The sequence below is a fragment of the Papio anubis genome, chromosome 14, assembly GCF_008728515.1.
Source record: "Papio anubis isolate 15944 chromosome 14, Panubis1.0, whole genome shotgun sequence".
NCBI lineage: Eukaryota > Metazoa > Chordata > Mammalia > Primates > Cercopithecidae > Papio > Papio anubis.
The window spans coordinates 8,812,939-8,834,874 of NC_044989.1; the positions used below are offsets into that span (position 1 = coordinate 8,812,939).

The following is a 21,936-nucleotide window of genomic DNA, read 5'->3' on the forward strand; positions in this document are numbered from 1 at the left end:
CCTGGTTATCACATATAATTTGAAGTACTTCAGACTACCTGACATTAACAACGTCGGGTTACTTGTGACATTGTGTTACAAGGCATCCAAGAAGGCTTCACAGCAAGAGAACACTTCTTTAGTAAAAGATTTTTAAGTAAAGAGATGCCTCCTCATCTTTGGCAGTACCTCCATGTTACACAACTGTAGGAGATACTATTTATATTTTTATCTTCTACTCTGTCTCCATAGACCACAGAGTGAATGGTGTCCCCTGGAGTTGGCCAATATGAACTATAAGCCTTTCCCAATGCATTATGGAAATATGCTACCCAAATATATACTGAATATCAAAGTTATTTGTGGCTGAAATGCGTAGACTGGGATATGCTTTAAAATACTCTACAAAAATAAGTTGAAAAAGATAAAACAAGAATGGTAGAATTTTAATAACTGTTGAAGCTGAGTGATGGGCATATGAGGGCTCACTATATTGTTCTTTGTACCTTTATGTTTGAAAAGCTCCATAATCAAAAGTTTGAAAAATATATACTACTCCATGGCATGATTTATGAAAAGTTTAAATTGTATCACCTGAGAAACCTTAAAAAACTGTGATGATATAAATGTGATATCAATGAAGCAAAAAAGACCAGACTTGGGTCTTATTTAAGAGGTCATATTTAAATCTCAATACTAAACACTGTCTACCAAGGCAGTGCCTATCAGAGATAATATGGTAGAGACTGAATAAATTATCCCTAATTAATTTTTCATGAGTTTCTAGGAAACACTTGCAATTGCCAGAGGCAAAAATTAGATTAAGAAATATCAGTGTATTCCAGTCCTCATAACCATCAAAAAACAACATTCTATAACAAACACAAAAGCGTCATTAAAGTCCCAGATTCTACAACCCACAACAGAAACTACTAAGGCACAGACCGAGTGAGTGCATTTTCATCTTCTCAGGGAATTCTGATATCAAACAACAATCTGCAGAAGAGCAAGTCTAGAAGTCCTTCACTGTGAATGGCGAACACTACAGCAGATGAGCATGCAGCACAAGTGCTCACATAAGAAAGCAAGCTCAGGAAGAGACCACAAAGAGACTGCCACTGAGAGTTTCTGCTGTTTTGCCAAGACAGTGTGCCCTTCTGATTTCTTCTGCATGCACAGCTAACATTTGTTTGTTACTTCCTGTAACAAACAGGAAGTACAGTATTTCTGTATTTAAAGCTCTCAGGGTACCCCTGAGGACTGAGAAAGAGACCTAATGAAAGAAAATACCAACATCCATCTGAAAAGTCAGAAATAAAAGCTTTCCATCATAAATAATTCTTCCCCATGAAGAACAGACAAATGAACAAACAAAAAGCCTCTTTTTGCTAATGGCAGAATCTAAAAAACAGCAATAAAGTTCTATCAATAGGCTTTATCAGGCTCTTAAAAGCTACTTGCCCAGAGAAAAAACAGCCAAACAAACAAAAACACATTTTAAATGGCTTTTCTGTCAGTATAAAAGATTTGCAAAATAGGTGTAAAGAACTACTCATGACAGGATAAAATGCTTTTATATACTTTTCATCTGTCTTTTCATAAATTATAAATAGTAAATTTTCCTCTAAGACTAAGCTAAAGAGAGAGAGAGAGAGCCCATTTCCCATTCGTTGTTTTTTGTTTTAAAAATAAAAATTTAAAAGTTGGCCTGGAAAAAAAACTTTTTAAGTAAATGTAAGAACAACACCCTACATACTGTATCTTTCCACATACTCAATTCTCAAATATATCCAAATAGTCTTCATTTTAAAAGGATCAAAATAGTTACTTACCATCCAAAGCAAAAAAGTGCAAGATAAAGGCCCAAAAGGGTAGCAACTACATGTCTTATAAAAGAGCTAGTTTTGCTTGAATGTAGATAAGTTCGAAACCAAATGGCTGCTAGCAAGGCAAAGAGTTGGCACACTACAAAGTTGACCTGTAAAGAAAAATTAAAATTTTGTATTAGCAACACAGACCTGAATTTTTCATGTCATGTTACATTGAAATTCTCAGGACAAAAACACAAAGGTTACACAAAAATTAAGACCTTCCAAATTTACAAACAAAAACAAAAATTAAGGGAAATCCCAAGGATGAGCCTCAAGTTCCAAGTGATGGGCCAATGCCCACCAATACTGTCTCTGCTAGACCTGGCAGGGAACAGGTGTGGCCACGTGGGGACAGGTGTAGAAGGACACCTGGAAAAATCTGGTTGACACTGGTTTGCAGACACAGAAACAAAAAGCCCAGGGCACCTATGGGTTAAGGGGAAGAGAAACTTGTTTTAATGACTGAAGGAACCCTGTAACTGGTGAAAAAGAGGAGCACTAAATTTCTTCGCAAAAGCTCCGGGAGGGGTCAAAGTCCCCAAGCACCCTGAGACTATAAGGGCACCAGGGGCTGGAGGATCTGGTGGGATGCAAGACAGTCTGTGGCAACGGGAGTAAAGGGGAGTCTACTGTGGCCTAAACATCACCACTGTGGACAGTGGGAACCTGCAGCTAAGCTCTGAGGCATCTCAAGGATTGGCTCCCAAGGGGAAGGAATGAATTAGATACGGGACAAAGCAGCCTTCGAAAAGCTCAAGTCCACCAACCTCAATTTTTAAATTTCCTCATAGTTCACTAGGAACTAAACTGTTCTTGACTTATAGAAGTGAAATACACTCTGGTAAGACTGCTGCTGCTCTTTTCTCCCCAAACAAAAAGACAGAAAATAAGAATGTCTCATGGTAAGTAAAGACAGACAGGAGAAAAATCTCCATTTCCTTTTCCTTTTTTTTTTAAGACAGGGTCTTGCTCTGTGGCCAAGGCTGCACTGCAGTGGTGAAATCATAGCTCACTGCAGCCTCTACCTCCCAGGCTTGGGCAATTCTCCCATCTCAGCCTTCCAAGTAGCTGGGACTACAGGCACACACCACCATGCCAAGCTAATTTGTGCATTTTTTTGTAAAGACAAAGTTTCACTATGTTGCTCAAGATGGTCTTGAACTCCTGGGCTCAAACAATCTGCCTGCCTCTGCCTCCCAAAGGGCTGGGATTATAGGCATGAACCATCACACCTGGCCAAAAATCTCCATTTCTCTCTTACGAAACACATTCTCATAGAATCTTAGGAATAATAGGCCTTAAAGTCTATAAATAAAAGAAAAAATCCATTGACGTTAGGAACTTGCAAAAAAATACATAACAAAACAATCAGTGTTTCAGGCACCTAAATTGTGAACAAATCACACTATCTACATGTAGCTATCTCCACAGACCCATAGAGATATCTCTGCCTAAAGACACAGACAAGTATGTTCTCTTTCTCACATTTCAAGGAGAAAAACAGTAGAACATTGTTGTACATTGTCTAAGAAACAATTGTTCTTTAAAACAGACTCAATAAAAGCAAAATGTCTTTCCAAAAGTTCTAACACTTCTTGCCTTCTAAAGGATTCTAACAGCATTTTTTTAATTAAGCAAAAAGTGAATAAAATGGAAAAATCAGTATTCTTCATATTAACTACTCACATCTATATGGTTTCTTACAGTTTAAAACTTTGTTTCAAATATCTCTTATTTCTTTCTTTTTCAGATAGCTCCTAATTTAATTATAGCAAACATTTACCAAGCATCTACTATGCGCAAACATGGGAAATCTAAAAATGCACGAGTCCCAGTCCTAGCTTAGGATGACTTTAGAACCTAATGGAAAACATAAACATATACAGAAGGAACGTCAACCCAACATCAGAGTCTTCTTAATGGTTACATAGAACATCCTTCAAGACACCACAAAAGAGCGAGCCTGAAGGGGTGCGTGCCACAAAGCATGTGAGGAGCGAGCTGGGTTGGGCAGTGCTTCCCAATCCCGCTCATCTCCACAACCATCGGAGGGGGCAGCTTCCCCTCCCCTGTTCCATATCAATCTATTCATACATTACAAGACAAAGTATGATTCTTGCCAAGAAAGAGTATGTCAAGGACAACACACATATAGGATTGTACAGAATTTTTGAAATCTCTTTTCAACATTGTCATCATTCAGATAAAGAAAATGAGATCAGGCCTCACTCTGGACACTGAATCAAAATCCTTGGGGGGATAGGCCCAAAAATATATATAAAAAATAAAATGAAAACACAGGTTCTTATGATCCTCAAGGTGTGAGAAGCACTGTGTTGGAGAAAAAGGGAAATGGCATTTTAAGGAAGAAAACAACATGAAGGAAGCACACAGACAGGAAAGCGCCAACGCACCGCATAGCCAGGGATCACGGGAGATGAGGTCGGAAGTGGGGTGGTTCAGAAGTGAGGGCTTTGAATGCCATGCCAAGGTGTTTGAGCCCATAGTGATGACAAAACCATGGAAGATTTTTAAAACAAGAAAGTGATGAGATTGACCCTCCACCTCTACATATCCAGAACTCTTGGATATCCATGAGAAACTATGAACCACTCAATAGAAAACTGGGCAAAAGGAAAGAACAATTTACAAATATCAATGTCCAATAAAATCTGAAAAATATTCTGTCTCAACTATAAGTAACAAAGTGTGAAATAAACCATCAGTGAGGCACTATCTTCCACCTCTCAGTGCTGCTGGGGACATGAGGAAGCTGGTGCTCTATACTGTTAATCTGACTGTACCTTGGGACAGCTCTTTTAAAGAAAATTGGACAACGGCCACCAAAACTTAAAACATAATATCCTTTACCAAGAAATTCAACATTTACAACTTTACCCCAGATAAAGTGGCACAAAAGCACAAGAGCTTAGGCACACACGAAGATCCACTACACACTGTCAGAGCACATATGCACAGGGCCATCCACAGGAGACTGTTACACAAATGGAGCATCTCACATCTACAGAAAAGCAGCATTTCCATTTCCCGTCAGTAGGAAAAAAAAAAAAAAAAAGCTAGATTATCCAATTAATGTAACTGGGGTAACTGGTTTTCCTTTTGGAAAAACCAAGTTACACTCCCGTTTGATAAGCCACGTTGCTAATATTAATCGTGTGCTTATATGGCAGGTATGAGTACACGCCCCTCAGATCTCCACCCTCAGGGGGCATAACTGACCGGCAGCATCATCTGCAGCACACTTGATACCCATCACCGGGCTCATGCCAAGGCCATGCTGGGACCTCCTTAGAACTTCACTTCCCCACAGCCAGGCTCCCTGCCCAGACTCATGCCAAGGCCATACTCCTGACAGCCTGTGCCTCCACCTGCCCAGCCTTCCTTCCTTCCCCCTCTCCTCCAGAGGGGCCGGTCCTGCAGTCCGCAGCTCTCCCTCCCTCTGCCAGCTCCCCAGAGCATTGTCTCACAGACAACTTCCCCAGCTCATCACTGGCTCTCTAATTGCTCTTTGGCACCTGCTCCTCAGAGGACCCAAGCTGACACAACATTCTAAGCACCTTACATTTATAATCTATTTAATCTTCACAATAACCCTATGAGGAGAACTCTACTATTATCTCCACTTACCAAGTCTGAAACAGTTTAACTAGTGTAACTTGTTACTCATCAGGTAGTCTAGATCTAGAACTTGAATTCCTGACCACTACATTATACTGCCTACCACATTTAAAAACAAACCCCAAACAGAATAAAGGTCCATACACAACTGTAATAGTCTTTAGTACCAGTCACCTATATCTGGTTCTCCTCCCCTTCTGGGTAGACAGAGGATGTATTTCCTACTCCCTTGTGGGGACAAGTTTTGGTTGGTGAATTGTTAGCAGAAGTGATGTGTGTTGCTTCTTGGCCAGGACACTTAACTGCCAGAACAAGAATCTTCAGAGTTGTGCTATCTGCAATGTTCCAGAAATGATGAGGAGCAAATTACCCTGCCAGTCCATGAGTGGGCAAGTAGCAAGAGGGACCTTTGGTGTTTTGAGCCTGTGAGATTTGGGGATAGTTTATTACTGCAGCATAACCTAACTATGAAAACTAACACTACACATATATATATATGTATGTATGTATATCCTAGACAAGAATGTAAGAGATTATAATCTTATGTGATATAACAATAATTTAATATAAATTTTATATATTGAATGGATTTACTACATAAAAATAAAAAACTTCTACAAACAACAAAAAAAATACTAAAGACATCCTAAGTAACAACGTGGAAGGAAAAAGAACCTATATACACACATGAGATACGTAACAGAGAGTTAGTATTCAAAAGGTAGAAAGAACTCCTAAAAGTCAGTAAGAGAAAGATAAACATCAGTTCAAAAATCAGGGCCAAGCGAAGTGGCTCATACCTATAGTCCCAACACTTTGGGAGGCCAAGGCAGGAGGATCACTTGAATCCAGGAGTTCGCGCCTGGGCAACATGGCGAAACCCCATCTCTACAAAAAAATACAAAAATTAGCTGGGCATGGTGGTGCAGACCAGTAGTCCCAGCTACTGGGGAGGCTGAGGTGGAAGGATTGCTTGAGCCTTGGAAGTCAAGGTTGTAGTGAGCTGTGCTCACGCCACTGCATTCCAGTCAAGGCGACAGAGCAAGAGGCTTTCTCAAAAAAAAAAAAAAAAAAAAAAAAAATGGTGGGAGGAGGGAAGAAACTAACAAGTCACAAAAAAGAAACCAAATTTTTTTTTTTTTTTTTTTTTTTTTGAGACGGAGTTTTGCTCTTGTTGCCCAGGCTGGAGTGCAGGGGCACAATCTCAGCTCACTGCAACCTCCGCCTCCTGGGTTCAAGCGATTCTCCTGCCTCAGCCTCCCAAGCAGCTGGGATTATAGGCATACACTACCACGCCTGGCTAATTTTTGTATTTTTAGTAAAGACGGGGTTTCTCCATGTTGGTCAGGCTGGTCTTGAACTCCTGACCTCAGGGGATCCACCCACCTCGGCCTCCCAAAGTGCTGGGATTACAGGCATGAGTCACCACGCCCAACCTGAAACTAAAAATTAAAATCAGATTTTAAAATGTGGCGAAAATAATTTTATAAATCTGTATATTTCGATATGGAAGATTACCAAGAAATACTAGTAAGTGAAAGGTACGAGTTATAGAAGAAAAATCCAAACTATGTATATACATTCATTTATTAAATATGCATTTATTCTGTACTTATTATGAGCCTACTATGTGCTAGACATTAACATAGTCTCCATATAGTCCATTTATATATCATACTTCACTAATTGTAGGTGCTCCAGATACCAGATGTGTGCCAGGCAGTGCAGCACACTGTGCTTTACAAGGAGGGGTTCATGTAATAATCATAGCCACCTTGCACAACCAGGCACCCTTACCCCAGAGCCCATGCTATTCTACTTCCATATGCACAGGCCCAGAAACACTAGACACTAAACCATTAGATGCTGTCACCTCTAGGAAGGAGGTATTGGAGAACGACAGGGACTTGAAATATTCCAGTATTTCTAATACTACACATACAATGAAGCCTCCTGTGCAAACCCCTCCTCTGGCCCTACTCCTTCCATCCCTCCCACAAAGATTACTAGCCTTAAGTTTGTTGTAGCATTCTCGTGCATATTTTTATACTTTCGCTACTTGTGTATTTTACATATGGTAATGCTTTGAATATTTTAAACTAAAAATGGTATAAAACTGAATGTAAGCTTCTGCAATTTTTTTCACTTAGTATTACATTGCTGACATTTATCTATGTTGATACACATGGCTCTACCTTATTTACTCACCTTGTGTATTGTATTTCATTATGTTAATACCCAGAGTAGAACCTCCAAGTCAAGCAACATCCACTTGACTAAGTATTGCTAAATTGCTCTCCTAATTAAGTATTTATCAGCAATGTGAGTTCCACTGCTCCACATTCTTGACAACAGTTGGTACTGTCAAGACTACTAATTTTTGCCAAGCTAATAAATGTAAAACATTATTTCTCTATTTTTTAAATGTGTATCTCTCCCGATTACTAGCCCGGATGAATATTTTTCTTATGTCTATTGGACATTTAGTTTTCCCTTTAGAGCCTTTGCCCATTATTCTATCAGCTTGTCTTTTTCTCATTGATTTATTTAAAAAGAATTCTTTATATATCTGAAACTGACCTTTTGCAAATAGCATCTCTGTCAGTCTATGGCTTAGTCTTGTATCTTTTTTTATGGTGTCTTTTCCAATAGTGATTTCCATTATGGTCTGCGAGCTCTTTAGCTTTTTATTTTTGCAGTATACATACAACTGTATTACATGAATACATGGACACGCATCAATGTACTTTTTGGGTTAGTTTTTTAAAAAAACAGAACAGTTCAAATGTAGTTATATCATTGAGTTAAGAGAAACCAGGAATTCTGAATTTCCCACTTATGGCATTAAAACATTTATCTATACCTATTTCCTACTTAAACCAAATACCTTAGTGCTCCCAGTGCTAACATTTTCCATTTCTGTATAACAAATGTTATTACATTTCAGGAAACCTAAGCTATCCTCAATGCTCATGTGAGACCAGTGTTACCTCTACTTTAAAAGGAAGCAGCAAGTATGGCAGATGTAGGACCTCAACCTCTGCGATCTCCTCCATCTTACACTTTTTTCCTTTTAGTTCCAAAGTTGAACCTGATCTTATCATCTTTAAATTTTTACTAAGGGTGCTTACACTTTAATTAATATGTGGGTAAAAAATATAAAAATGTTATTCACAAATTTACATTCTGTCTCCACAATAGATTGTATATTTTCTCCAGCTTTACGTGCTTTAGATTTCCTCCCTCTTACTAGAACACGAGAAAGGAGTTTCTGGGGTATTTAAAATGCATATCAAACCATACACTTACATGTAACTGAGCAATTTTCTGAAAAGATCTGCACCGTTCAATATGATAGCCACTAGCCACATGCCCATCAACTGTCACATGTGCCCAACAAAAGCTTGTTAATTACCTCCACATCAGAATTAAGCATTCTACACTAAGCCAAAAATTAACCTATAATAATTTTGGAGTAAAAAAACCTTAAATTTTAAGATAGTGCAAAGTGATTACAATCTTCAACGAATCAATAAAAACAGCCCCCAAAAATCAATTGTTACATCCACATCTCTACTGATGGAATACAAAATATGTTCTAATTTTTAAAAATAATATAAATGGATTTTCAGTAACATATTCTTAACCAGTCCCTCCCAAGGCGAACAGCCAGTCTTTGTGAGACCCTGCATTGATAGAAAGGGGCGTGGGGAGGCGTGAAGTATACAACCTGATGGGAAAGATCAAAGTGTATATCAAAGTTCAAAATGTGTATCAAACTATACACTTATTGCTGAGCAGTTTACTGAATAGATCTGCATTGTTCAATATAACAGTCACTGGCCCCATGTGGCTATGAGCAATTATATGTGGCTATTCCAAATTGAGGTGTGTTTTAAATGCCAAACACTCACCGGACTAGGAAGACACAGTACAGACAGACAGAACAACCTTCAGTTTCAAGGACCCTGTGCTGGGATCTTATCTGTGGAAGTTTAGCTGTGTAGTAATCATCTGACAGCTAGTTAGAAACAGATTCTTGGATTCTAGCTCCATAACTTTTTATTCCCCAGTTTGAAATGGGACCTTGAATTTTTTTTTAATTTCCCAGGCAAAACTTACGTGCAGCTATGTTTGGAAAGTAAGTGTCCTCATCAACCAACCTCGCAGCGACAAACCAACTTCAAAGTTAAGTAGAGATGACAGGGCCCAAAGGCAAAGGAAAGAACCATTTTTTTTTACATCTTTATGAGATAAAACAAAGCCAAATAAGACACCATTATACACCTACCAGATTGCCAAAAGTTTAGTCTCACAATACCAAATACAATGTAGAGCAATGGGATTTCTCATACATGATCAACAAGTGCTTTAGAAAAAAAATTCAGTATTTTCTTACAGGGTTGAAAATAGTCCTATCCATGACAGAGCACTCAATACTCATGTGTCTAACATGGGGACTAGGAGAGGCATGTACAAGAATGTTCAATACAATGTTGTTCATAATAGCCAAATGCTAAGGAAAAATAAAACCTTTAACAGCAAAATGGCTACATATATTCTGGTTTATCTGTACAATGGGAAATTACACAAAACAATGAAGATGAAGAAACTAACTTCTAGAAGAAACCATACATCTCAAGTCAATTCAGAGGAATATATACAATATACAAATGTATTTCACAAAAAGTTCCAAACAGCAAGCAATAAACCATATTGTCTGGGAATGCCTACATAATTGATAAAACTGTAAAGAAGAACATGAAAATGACTATCACTGAAGTCACTAAAGTGTTTACTTATGAAGGGAGAGAACAGGTTATAATAGTGACAGACAACAAGGGGCTTTTGTGGGCTGAGTATTTCTACTTTTTGCCCAGGGTGGTTACACAGATACTGACTTTTAGTTTTTTGTTAAACCTTATTATTAATAGTAACACTATGTACTGTAATAAATAGACACAAAAAATACGTAATGGCTCTAATGAAACAGAGGTTCACATAACTGTCCAAAGGAGATACCCTGCTCAAAGACCTTCACTCGAATAAATGGAAACGCAAAACTTTCTTGGATGAGAAGACTCAGAATCATAAAGATGTTACTTTCTCTCTATGTTAATCATTAAGTCCATACAATAAAAATGTCAATAGGATTTTAAAAAAAGAAAACTTGATTTTAAAACTAATATAGAAATATAATCATGTGAGATAGCCAGAAAATTTATGACTTCCCTTTCAGAGACTAGAACACATTTTTTAAAACCTAGAATGATGAACAGATGAACAGATGAACAGACAGATCAGTGAAACATAACCAGAATTCCAGTGATAGATCCAAACGCATACTGGGTATTCAGAATATGATAAAGGTAATATCTGAAATATTTTGAGTATAACACAAACTTTGGAAGCAATAAAAAATTAGATACAATTTCATCACATAAATATAAAAAATTCCTTCATGGCAAAACACCATAAGCAAAGTCAAAGGACAAACAACAAACTTAAAAGCCGTAACATAAGTCATATCACCAAGAGCTGATTTCTTTAATCTATCTAAAGCTCCTACATATCAATAATAAAAACAGTAACCACCTAATAGAAAAGCAGGCAGAGCACAGGCATAGTCAGGTCTCAGAAAAAGATTCACAAATGATTCATTCATAAGAAAAGATGCCCAAACCCTATAATAAGAGAAACGGAAATTAAAATAAGAGTAAAATAACATTTTCACCTATCAGATGGACTTCAGCAGTACTCTGCACTGTCAAGTGTATAAGGAAACAGGCACACTGAACACTGTTGGTGGAAGTATTTAATATATACTGATATAATGTTAATAGGGAACAATTTGGAAATAGGGAAGATGATGTATTTACATTTATAAACATGTACTGCAGCATGGTGATAATAGAAAAATTGGAAAAGACAGAGACTGCTAAAGCATGTACATGAAGTGAATGGAATGAATGTTCTCTAGCCATTACAAAGAATGAGGCAGCCCTGTACCAAGTACAAAGCACTAAGATGTAATGATCTTTTAGATACCCCATAGCAGTAATCTTTTTCCCTTGCTAAGAGAAACCAGATTTTGTTCAGTAACCAGACCAGGCAGCCATGTGTTTTAAGCAAAGCTAGACTCTTCCCTAGTCTCACGGGATGAACAGTCACTGGTCTCAACCAATCATCACCAACAACTAATTCTGGGACTGTAACTGTGCTGCAATTTTGTTCAATGAGAAATATGGCTAGGGATTATTGGGAAAGTCTTCCTCACTCTTAAAAAGGCATACAACAAAGATACTTGGTTTTCGCCTGTGGACTTTGCCATGTACATGAGACACACGGAAGGGGAAAGGCACCTGGGAATCCAGAGGATGGGGTAAAAGGGAGAGTTATTTTTCATTACGTACCCATCTCCCTTGATATTTTGCAACATGGGCATTTATTATCTACTCCCAAATAGATGATTTTTTAAGAAATACATGCTTGTTTTCAAATTTCCCAACAAGAAACTGAGCACCAGCATTTAAGATAGTAATTACTTCATCTCCCTATACTGAATCTGCCAGTTTCATCCCAGTACATTTTATGCAATGGCAACCACACCCTAAAGGATGCAAGCATTTTCAAACATTTCTAGGTCACTGTCATAGAAAAAACACTTTTTCCAAGCATAACGTAAGCAGACAGTTGGCTCAACTACTTAGAGCCAACTTTGGTAAGGTAACGGGGAATATCTAATCCAAAAAGTATAGCCTCCTCACAAATAACGAAGACGAATTCAAAGCTACCAACTGGGGAAACCGCTTTTTATAAACCAACACAAAAATCTACAGATTACCTAAAAAGAACAACACTGCACAAAATTCAAACTGAGAACATCCCAAAACTGAATTATTTACTGTACTTGTACCTGACCAATGTCACCATCTTACCAAATCTGCCTCGTTTCCTCCTGGATCTCCTGTTTTACTTAATGGGGTCACTTCTACCCACCTCTTGAACCTAGAAAGTAGAACCTTTATTTATACTTTTTGGGATCCCAAAATACTTTTAAAGTAATTTCTGTATGTGCTTATATTAAACTGTAACTTACTGGCCTATGAGTCTGACTTTCCTTTTTGATTGTGAGCTTCTGATGGCTTGGGAACAAACTGTATTCATCTATGCATTCCTACCAATCCCTGAGTAGAAGGCCTGGCTCCATCTGTGCCTTTCATTCACTGAAAGGAAAATGGGGGTGAGGGGGTGGGGGCCAGAATCATGCCTGGAGAGTTTGCTTAAAATCAAGGAGAGCAGACTAATAAAACAGCTCATATTTATCTTCCATCTTTCCTAAAGGGCTTAAAACTCTTAACATTAATTGCTACAACTAGAAACTTTATAACCACAAATGTAAAATAAATACAAGAAGCATAAGGACACATTCTAACAACATTCTGTAAACACTTCTTGTATAGGTACAATGGATGAACAACACAACCATGGTTTTCCTTGTACTCACAAAACTTACAGGCCAGTAAAAGAAGACAATTAAATGAACAATACAAAAAAAATGATGGCCACTAAGTCTTATGTTAGGCAGAGAAACAGCATCATGAGAACACAAAGTAGAGAGATTTATTTGGCATGCCTCTCTTAAGGCTATTTCTTATCTCCTGAATTATATGGCTACTGCCCATTCTAATCCCACCTACACCAAACACACTGGGTTCAGCCAGCAAGAAGCCCTGTTCTGCCAGGACAAGCCTGTACATCAGACACAACATCCTCTCCTCTTCCTCCCCAGAAAACAGCACAGAGAACTGCCAATCTACAGCCCAGACATCCATAAACTCCACGCTAAAGCTGATGTTGTTAAAAACAGCCAGACTCCCAAAGGTTGATTAACTCACAAATCCCTAAATATATTCTCAGATCATCCATACAAACCAAAAAGCAGTGAGTTTTTCCAAATGCACTGAAACAGAAGCAGAAAGCGAGTGATTTAATCAAAGCACCACAGAGATTAAAGGTAGGCACCTACCTACCAGGCTAATGAGTGCTTGTCTCATTTTGATCTCTGTCTTAACCAACTATAAAAAATTCCAATGAACTGAGAAGGAATTTATTTACACTTCCTATGAAATCAAAAGGTACTAGATTAACTGCATCCACAAGTGCTAAACAATGAAGGCTAAGGAAGGGTTAAACTATGAAGCTTCAGTAGGCGACCTACTGAAATAAATACGAGCCAGATAAAAAATAAGTAAGGCTCAACAACATACACATCCCAAAACATCACGCAGAACACAGATGCACAGAAAGGATGGGCCTGCTTCCTCTCCAAACACTGTCAAGCTTGCTCTGACAAATGAAAAGCCAAGCAGCCCATCCCTGAATGGCAAGAAGGGGGATGAACACAAGAACAAGGAAGCCCTTCCATAAAGCAAGTTCGGAGTGTGTCTCTGTGTGTGTGCACATTTACACGTTTAACCTCTTAGGTGGTTACAAACAATACCAGCAAATCAGAAGACCTGCTGAAGGGAAAAAGAAAGTAGTCTAACTTCACAATGACTGCACAAGTGAATCTGGTATAGCCATGCAATAGGATATGACTTACTTAGCAACAAAAAGGAAAGAACTATTGACACACACAACAGCATGGATGAATCTCAAAATAATTATGTGGAGTCAAAGAAGCCAGAAGAAGAGAAGAGTGCCTACTGCATAATTCTATTTATATGAATTTCTAGAAAACCCAAACTAATCTACAGTGACAAAAAGCTTATCAGCGGTTGCCTGGGGATGGAGGCCAGGGAGAGGCAGGAGGGAGACAGTACTGAAGGGCACAAGGAAACTGTTGGGTGTCAGATAGGTCTATCATCTTTATTGTGGTGACAGCCTTATGGGTGGATACCTATGTCAAAACACCAAATTTTACACTTGTAGTATGTACAGCTTGGGTTTCACTTATACCTCAATGAAGCTGTTTACATTTTTTCTAACAAAAATAAGTTCACATTGACCACCACTGGGTTCAACTGAAAACCCTGCAATGTGACTGATATTACTTTCCCTCTCAGAAGGGTATTTCATTGAAGTTACATATCACACTTTGTGGACAAGCAATTGTGGAATGAATACAGATGCGGAATACTGAAATGTCTATATTTCTTCCCCATTCATCCTTTCCATGGCTTAAAAGAAGCTAGAGCATTTTAGAGAAAATTCTCATCACTTCAAGTTTCTTACAAAGGCTCCTAGAACTAGATGAATATCTAATTTTTTTGGGGAAAAAAAGGGACCTTAAAGACCATCACGTCCAACTTTCTCAGTTTAAGGAAGTAAACTGCAGAGCCCACTCCCTAATGGGGAGTTCGTCCAGTCCTATGGCTCTGAAGTGAGCTCTATGTTGCTGACACCATCCTCTGTCATTTTAGTTTTGACCTCTCCGCTGAACTTCAGACATTTATTCGACTGCCCATTAAACCACTTCACTTGAATATCTAATAAGTATCTAAAATTTATTGTGGCCAAAAGGGAGCTGCTGATTCCCCTCACCACCAACCTCTCCTCCAAGTTGACCCATCTCAGTAACTGCACCATCACACTTCGACCAACACCTAGCAATCAACCCCTGACTCCTCATCACCTGCCTTCCACAAGGAATCCACGCTTACGTTTCTTAGCTCTGTCTTCAAAGCACATCACAAAGCTGGGCCGGGCTCTGTCTCCACGACTGTGATGGCTTCTTGTCTGGACAACAGCTCTTTAAGGTCCCCATTTCCTCTCCTGCCTCTACCAGTCAGTCCCTACACAGAAGCCACAGACATGAGGCCACCAATCCCCAGACCTAAAACACTCTACAGACTGCCATGATTAAAATAAAATCTCCACTCCTTATTCTGCCCTAAAAGGCCAAGGCCCCTTCCACCTCTCCAGCCTCATCTCACACAGTTTCTCTCACTGGCTATATTCCAACATATTGACCATCTCCAACACACTCAACTCACTTCCAACCCAAAGTTGACACTTCCCCACCACCACACCTGGAGTGCACACAGATGTTTCACCATTCACAACTCACATAACATCTTCCAAAGCTTCACAGACCTTACAATCTAAAGCAGCATCCCCAATCACTTGTCATGGACCCCACGTTACTGACTTTACAGTATTTTTCGTCATCTAAAATTATCTTGTAAACAATTACTTATTTATAATAATAAGTAAATTTACTAATTTATCTAAAAAAATTAGATAAAATTTATTCACTCATTCATTTATTTATGCTAATAAAATTTATCTATTCACTCATTCATTCCTGCTATGACCATCAGAAACATTAGCCCAAATAAGAGTTGTGATCCTTTCCTAATTTAACTTGAAAGCATTCCTCTCCAAGTGCCTAGGTACTACGGGGTAAAAGGCATCCATCCACCTGAGTTGAGCAATGAGAACACATAGACACAGGGAGGGGAACAACACACACTGGGGCCAGTCAGGGGGTGGGGAATGAGGGGAGAGAGAGCATTAGGACAAATAGCTAATGCATTGGGGCCTAAAACCTAAATGACGGGTTGACAGGTGCAGCAAAGTACCATGGCACACATATACCTATGTAACAAACCTGCATATTCTACACTTGCATCCCAGAACTTAAAGTAAAATAAAAATTTAAAAAGCACCCATCTTAAAAAAAAAAGGGGGCGGGGGAGCGGACATCTATTTTGACCCTTTTTAAATTCCTAAGTGTGATGATTGGGTTTCCACACTCATGTGTGAGATGTGCTTTCCTCAAACCTTTTTTACAACATCAGCACACTACCTAATATTTAAAAATAAAGATCAATTTCCAGAGTGCTAATTTTACACGTCTTCAAATTATGCTTCTATAAAACAAAAAAAACTCCTCTACTGGCCTGCCTCATTATCATCAGATTTCCATTAGATACAATATCAACTTATCAACTTATGGATATGATGATGTGATTTTGAAATTATACTGCTTCCCACTAAAATAGTACACTCTTCAAGAAGGATCGGGTCAATACAAAAGGTACTAACTTTTAATGGATAGATTGGGATCTGTGGTATCTTGTCTTTGGGATATTTAACCAATAATCACTTACATAATACACTATCTAAATGAATCAATTTAGGCATTTTTAATTTCTTATTTTTCTTTTTTAGAATTTTAAAGTTTCCAGAAACTGCTACCAAAAAGAAATCACAATAGATTATTTTGCCTGAATGTCACATATGATGAATTGATCTTTTAGGAAATCATTAAATTAATCACTGGGATGTGCATTTTATAAGGACAGGGATTTTTATCTGTTTTGTTTATTGTGTCCTCCAGCACGCAGTCCCAGCACATCATCAGCTTAACAAGTATGTGTTAAGATACTTGCAAGCTCATGTTTCCTTTTATCTTATGCAGATCACTGTATTATTCCAAATTTAGGGGGTGCGGCCAATATGTGTAATCTCTTCTTGCTACTGCTTGATGCCATTATAATATTAAGCATGAGCTGAACAGCAATTCTAAATCACAAGTTTTTGACTTCCAAACTATACAGTGGCATGTGGCAAATCGATGGCAAGAGATCAACATAGATTCTTGCATAAGGTGTGATCAACATAGATTCTTTCATGTTGTGCTGACAACACAAGACTCAACATGGAGTCCTGAAATGCAGACTCCATGTCTGCATTACTAGTACGCCTAACAATAGAGTCTCTAGGGCCAGGGAGAAAGCCACAGATGGAAAACCATCTGTGCATCCCAGACTATGGACTGCCAGAATATCACATTTTATACCAACCCCAAGGTGAATGTTAAATAGCCCTACACAGCCGATAAAGGTCATCATAACTAAGTAGTCAAAGGCACCAATTGTGAATCATAGAAAAATGGTTCAGTTCTGGTGTGCTGCAAGTAATTTATACTAATGAAAATTAAAGTAGTCAAGTTTGTGAACAATTTAATAAAGATTATTCCTAAAACATTACTCTTGCCCTCACATTTCTAGGGAAAAAAGCAGTAGAGATGCAACTAGGTTGTGGGAACTACATATAACACAGTGAACACAGTGGGAATGTGTGCCACAGGAATGCACCTACCACATCACAGCAGGCAGACAACAGCAGATCTGAGGCAAGCAACTCAACACCACTCAATCAACCCTAACGACAAACCCTTGTTTCAGCCCTGACCAAATAACCTCTGGCATTTACAACCTCTTTACGCCATAGTTTCTTAATATGAAAATAAGAATAATCCCTATCTGTACTTGTAGATTATGAAGTTTATAAAGAAAAAGAAAAACAAGCAAACACGCACTTCTGATCCTTTGAGTGACATGGTCTGCCTACCTGGCCACCTGAGTGGAAAAGGTTCAGGGAGACAACTGGGAGAGCTCCAACACAAGGCAAAAAAACAAACAAACAAAAAAAACAAGTAAACAGGCAAGTGTTTAAAAAACAAAACAACCTTTTCATAAAATATTATAAATTATACCACTTCACATGCACCAAGAGGCCTACAATCAAAAAGATCGTAAGCGTTGACAAAAATGTGGAGAAACTGGAACTCTCATACACCACTGATGGGAATATAAAATGGTACAGCCACTTTGGAAAACAGTTCCTCAAAATGTGAGACACGGTTAGCGTATGATCCAGCAGTTCCACTCCTAGGTATATATATGAGAGAACTGAAAACTTAAATCTGCACAAAGACTTCTACAAAAATGTTCACAGCAGCATTATTCATAATAACCAAAATGTGAAAACACCCTAAATGTCCATCAACAGATGGATAAAATGTGGTATATCCACATAATGAAATATTATTTGGCAATACGAAATGCACACTGATATGCAAAGATAAACCTTGAAAACATTATGATAATGAAGGAAGCCAGACACAAAAGACCACATATTGTATGATTGCACTTACATGAAACTGGCAAACCTATAGAGACCGAAAGTAGACGAGTGGTTGCTTAGGGCTGAGGGGTTTGGGGAAATGGGGAGTGACTGCTAATGGTATAAGGTTTCTTTTAGGGATGAAAATGTTCCAGGTTAGACAGCAGTGATAGTTGCACAGCTGAGTACATTAAAACCACTGAATTGCACACTTTAAATGGGCGAGTTGTATGGTACATGAATTATATCTTGATAAATCTATTAAAATATACTGTGCATTATCTTTACATAATAATTATAGCTTTCAGCCATCGAATATGTCTTATTAAGATGAAATAAGGATATTCTGTCACCTCCAACAGCCCCATTCCATGTAGTTTCACAAAGTCCTGTCACAGCCCCAGGCCCTAGGAACAAGAGTCTTCCCTAGGGCATTTCTGCCAGAGCCTCAGAGAAGACGATGATCTCCCTTCCCAGGATCACAAGTGGAACTGGTTTCAAATGAGCTGCTTCTATGACAGGAGGGAAAGGGCCAACACTCAAAGAAAAGCAGGATGAGAGAGGGAGTGGGGCAGTGGGATAAGGAGGGAGGGGGAAATAGGAAAGAAAAAAAGAGGGAAGACAGAGACGAAGAACACAGTGTTTATTGCTGGACTATCTGCATCCAGCCATGTTGGCTAGCTGAAGTGGGTTTCTGTAATTTGCTTTAGGGGTGTCCTAATATGTTACTTCATTACAAACTATTTCCCTATTTAACTGATGAACTTTCTAAAGATCTGTACCCAAAACTAAATCCCAGGTCTTTTTTATTTAATAAAAAGACATACGAAACCTTGGAAAGAGCACACAAAACTCAATGGTTAATGAAGACAGACAGACTTAGATCCAAACATGAGTAGTGGGCTTATCAAAGTGACGCTGGGTACACACCACTTAACTTCCCCAAACCTTAGTTACTTCTGTAAAGTGGGAGTGAACCCAGGTTTGGTTTCCTCTCGGATAGGCTGCTGTCCGGATTAAGTGAGGTAACCCACAGCAGGGTCTCGATACAGTACCTGGCACATGAAAATGCTCATGTATGACCCACCAGTATGAGCAGTCAACTCATGATTTATCACAGACATACTTACAGCATAGGAAAGGTCTGTTTTCGAGCAAAGACAGTCTGAGTAAGATGAGTAGGTAAGACCTGGAGAAAGCTGTACCACATTTCACAAAAAAATATTTCTCATTCATTTGGGAAGCATTATTCTTAAGGTATATTAGAAACTAAACTTAACAATGGTAAACAACAGCCAGAACCAAAAATGCTAATCCATAAAAATCAATTTTAGTTCTTCGCTAACCTTGTCCAATATACACTTTGGTCAGAGTAACTTCTTCTTAGTCCTCCATCTGTAATCACTTTTGGAAACCACTCCTCACTTGCAAATAGTCACCTCTAGACAACTGTTTAGATCGCTAAGCTTTCTTTGCTTCTATGACACTGCGTACTATTGCACCCACCTGGGAGAATTCCCTCTATCCATCTACTTCCAGTGGATATCACTAACTTAGCTCAGACGTAAGATCTCCCCAAAAGTGACCATGCAATCAACCCACCTCTGAGTTTATTCATTCATTCAACAAAGATTTAGTGAGAACCTACTATGTGCCAAGTACTGTACCCGGTGCTAGAGACGCAGAGGAGAATAAAACATGTACCTCTTCTCTGTGTTCTCATAAGGACCTGTCCCTTCCTCATCAGAACACAAACCACTCTGATTCCCAATTTCCTAATTACTTCTCCATAACCCCTCAGAGACTCTAAGCAACCTGGGGGCAGGGACCATAGCAAATCTGATTTTCACTGTATCACACTGTTTTGAAGGAAAAAAATTGATATAGAATGAGGTGTGTGCACAGAATAGCCACAGTACAACTATCTGCACGGTCAGAAGACTCACGCATAGCAAATTCTGAAGTGTGTAAAGGCACAGACTTTACAGGTCACTGAGACTCCCATCTGTGCAGAATACAGCCTGCCACTGAGGTCCTGACTGCATCTAGAGCTTGATCCAAATTATATGATACAGATATAAAAGTATATGACACAGATGTAAAATACATATTTATTTTCATAAATACATATTGTATTTTCATTACAAATATATCTATATAAAGTAAGGAAGAATAAAACTGCACACAGATGAGCTAAAATGGAAATTTCTTAGGTAAAATGCACCAATTCCATACTCAAACTACTATAACTCACCCGATATGAAATAGATAATTTAAATAGCCCTGTAACTGTTAACAAAATACTTTGGAATTTAAAATCGCCTAGAAAAAAACATCTCTAGGCCCAGATGGTTTTACTGGAGAATTCTATCAAATGTTTAAAAAAGAATTAATACCAGTTTTACACAATCCCTTCCAGAAAACAGAAGAAGGAATACTTCTCAATTCAATAAAGGGAGTGTTCCAGACTTAAGGGGACTAAAGAGACACGCAAACTAAATGCAACCTGCGATTCTAAACTGGATGCTGTTGCTAAAAAGGACTTTATGTGATAACTGGTAAAACTTAAAATCTGAAGACTTGATTATAGAAATGTATTAATTTCCTAATTTTGATAGTCATTTTGAGATTACACAGAAGAATGTCCTTTTTTGTAGGAAATCTCACAAATGTATTCAGAAGTGATGGGGCAACGAGTCAGCAACTTACTCTCAAATGGTTCAGGAAAACGTTCTCTAAACTGTACTTGGAACTTTTCTGTGAGTTTAATATTGTTTTAAAATAAAAATTATTTCTTAAAAAGATAATATAGGAAGATATCTTTATGATCTCAGCATACAGAAGATTTTCCTAAACTAAGTACAAAAATATCACAAATCATGAATAAAATGTTATAATTTCAATCACATGGAAATTAAGAACTATGAATGGAATGTTATTAAGCTTTTAAAAGGAAGGAAATTCTGGCTTTTATGAGGTCCCATAACATACCTCCTATGTGAAAATATAAGTGAACCTTGAAAACATATGCTACGTGAAATTAAACCAGTCACAAAAAGACAAACACTATAGGTTTCCACTTACACTAAGTATCTAGAACAGTCAACTTCATAAAAACAAAAGGCCAGGAGCTGGGACGTGGGGAAAACAGGGAGTTGCTTAATGAATATGCAACTTCAGTTCTGCAAGATGAAAAACTTCTGAGGATCTACTGCTCAACACTGTGAATATACTTATCACTATTGAGCTGTGCATTTAAAGATGGTTAGGATGGTAAATTTCATGTTTATTTTACCACATACATATAAACATTTGTGGTTAACATTACGAAGAAGGCAAGGAAATGATTAACACAATATTCCAGAAGTCATTCCTCTCTGGGATGGGGTCTAGATAGGGCATGCAGGGAGCTGAAAAGGGTTTTCCTTAAGTTGCAGTGCAAGTTGCTTTCATCATCCTCTAAAAGCATACATTCTCTTGCAAATCTAATTTTTCAAATCAACTCCCCAGAAAAGGGAGGATGTACTAG

General features: G+C 38.3%; 1 protein-coding gene and 1 non-coding gene across 7 annotated transcripts in view; one reads left to right on the top strand and one right to left on the bottom strand.

The window, feature by feature from the left end:
- MBOAT2 (membrane bound O-acyltransferase domain containing 2) overlaps positions 1 to 21,936 on the bottom strand; it is a 147,355-nt gene that overhangs the window by 106,274 nt on the left and 19,145 nt on the right. For 4 of the 6 annotated variants that reach the window (XR_004178177.1, XR_004178176.1, XM_031654922.1 and 1 more), the window contains exon 2: positions 1,812 to 1,957. The exons of the other annotated variants lie outside the window; for them this stretch is intronic. Coding sequence is in view for 1 of the 4 variants with exons in the window: in XM_031654922.1 (XP_031510782.1) it covers positions 1,812 to 1,957 (146 nt within the window). In the remaining 3 variants the exon portion in view is untranslated. The remainder of the gene's footprint in view (positions 1 to 1,811; positions 1,958 to 21,936) is intronic. 6 annotated transcript variants of the gene reach the window in all.
- Positions 16,208 to 16,308, top strand: LOC116270454. Its single transcript, XR_004178488.1, has one exon. It is a non-coding gene; the product is annotated as a small nucleolar RNA U13 (small nucleolar RNA).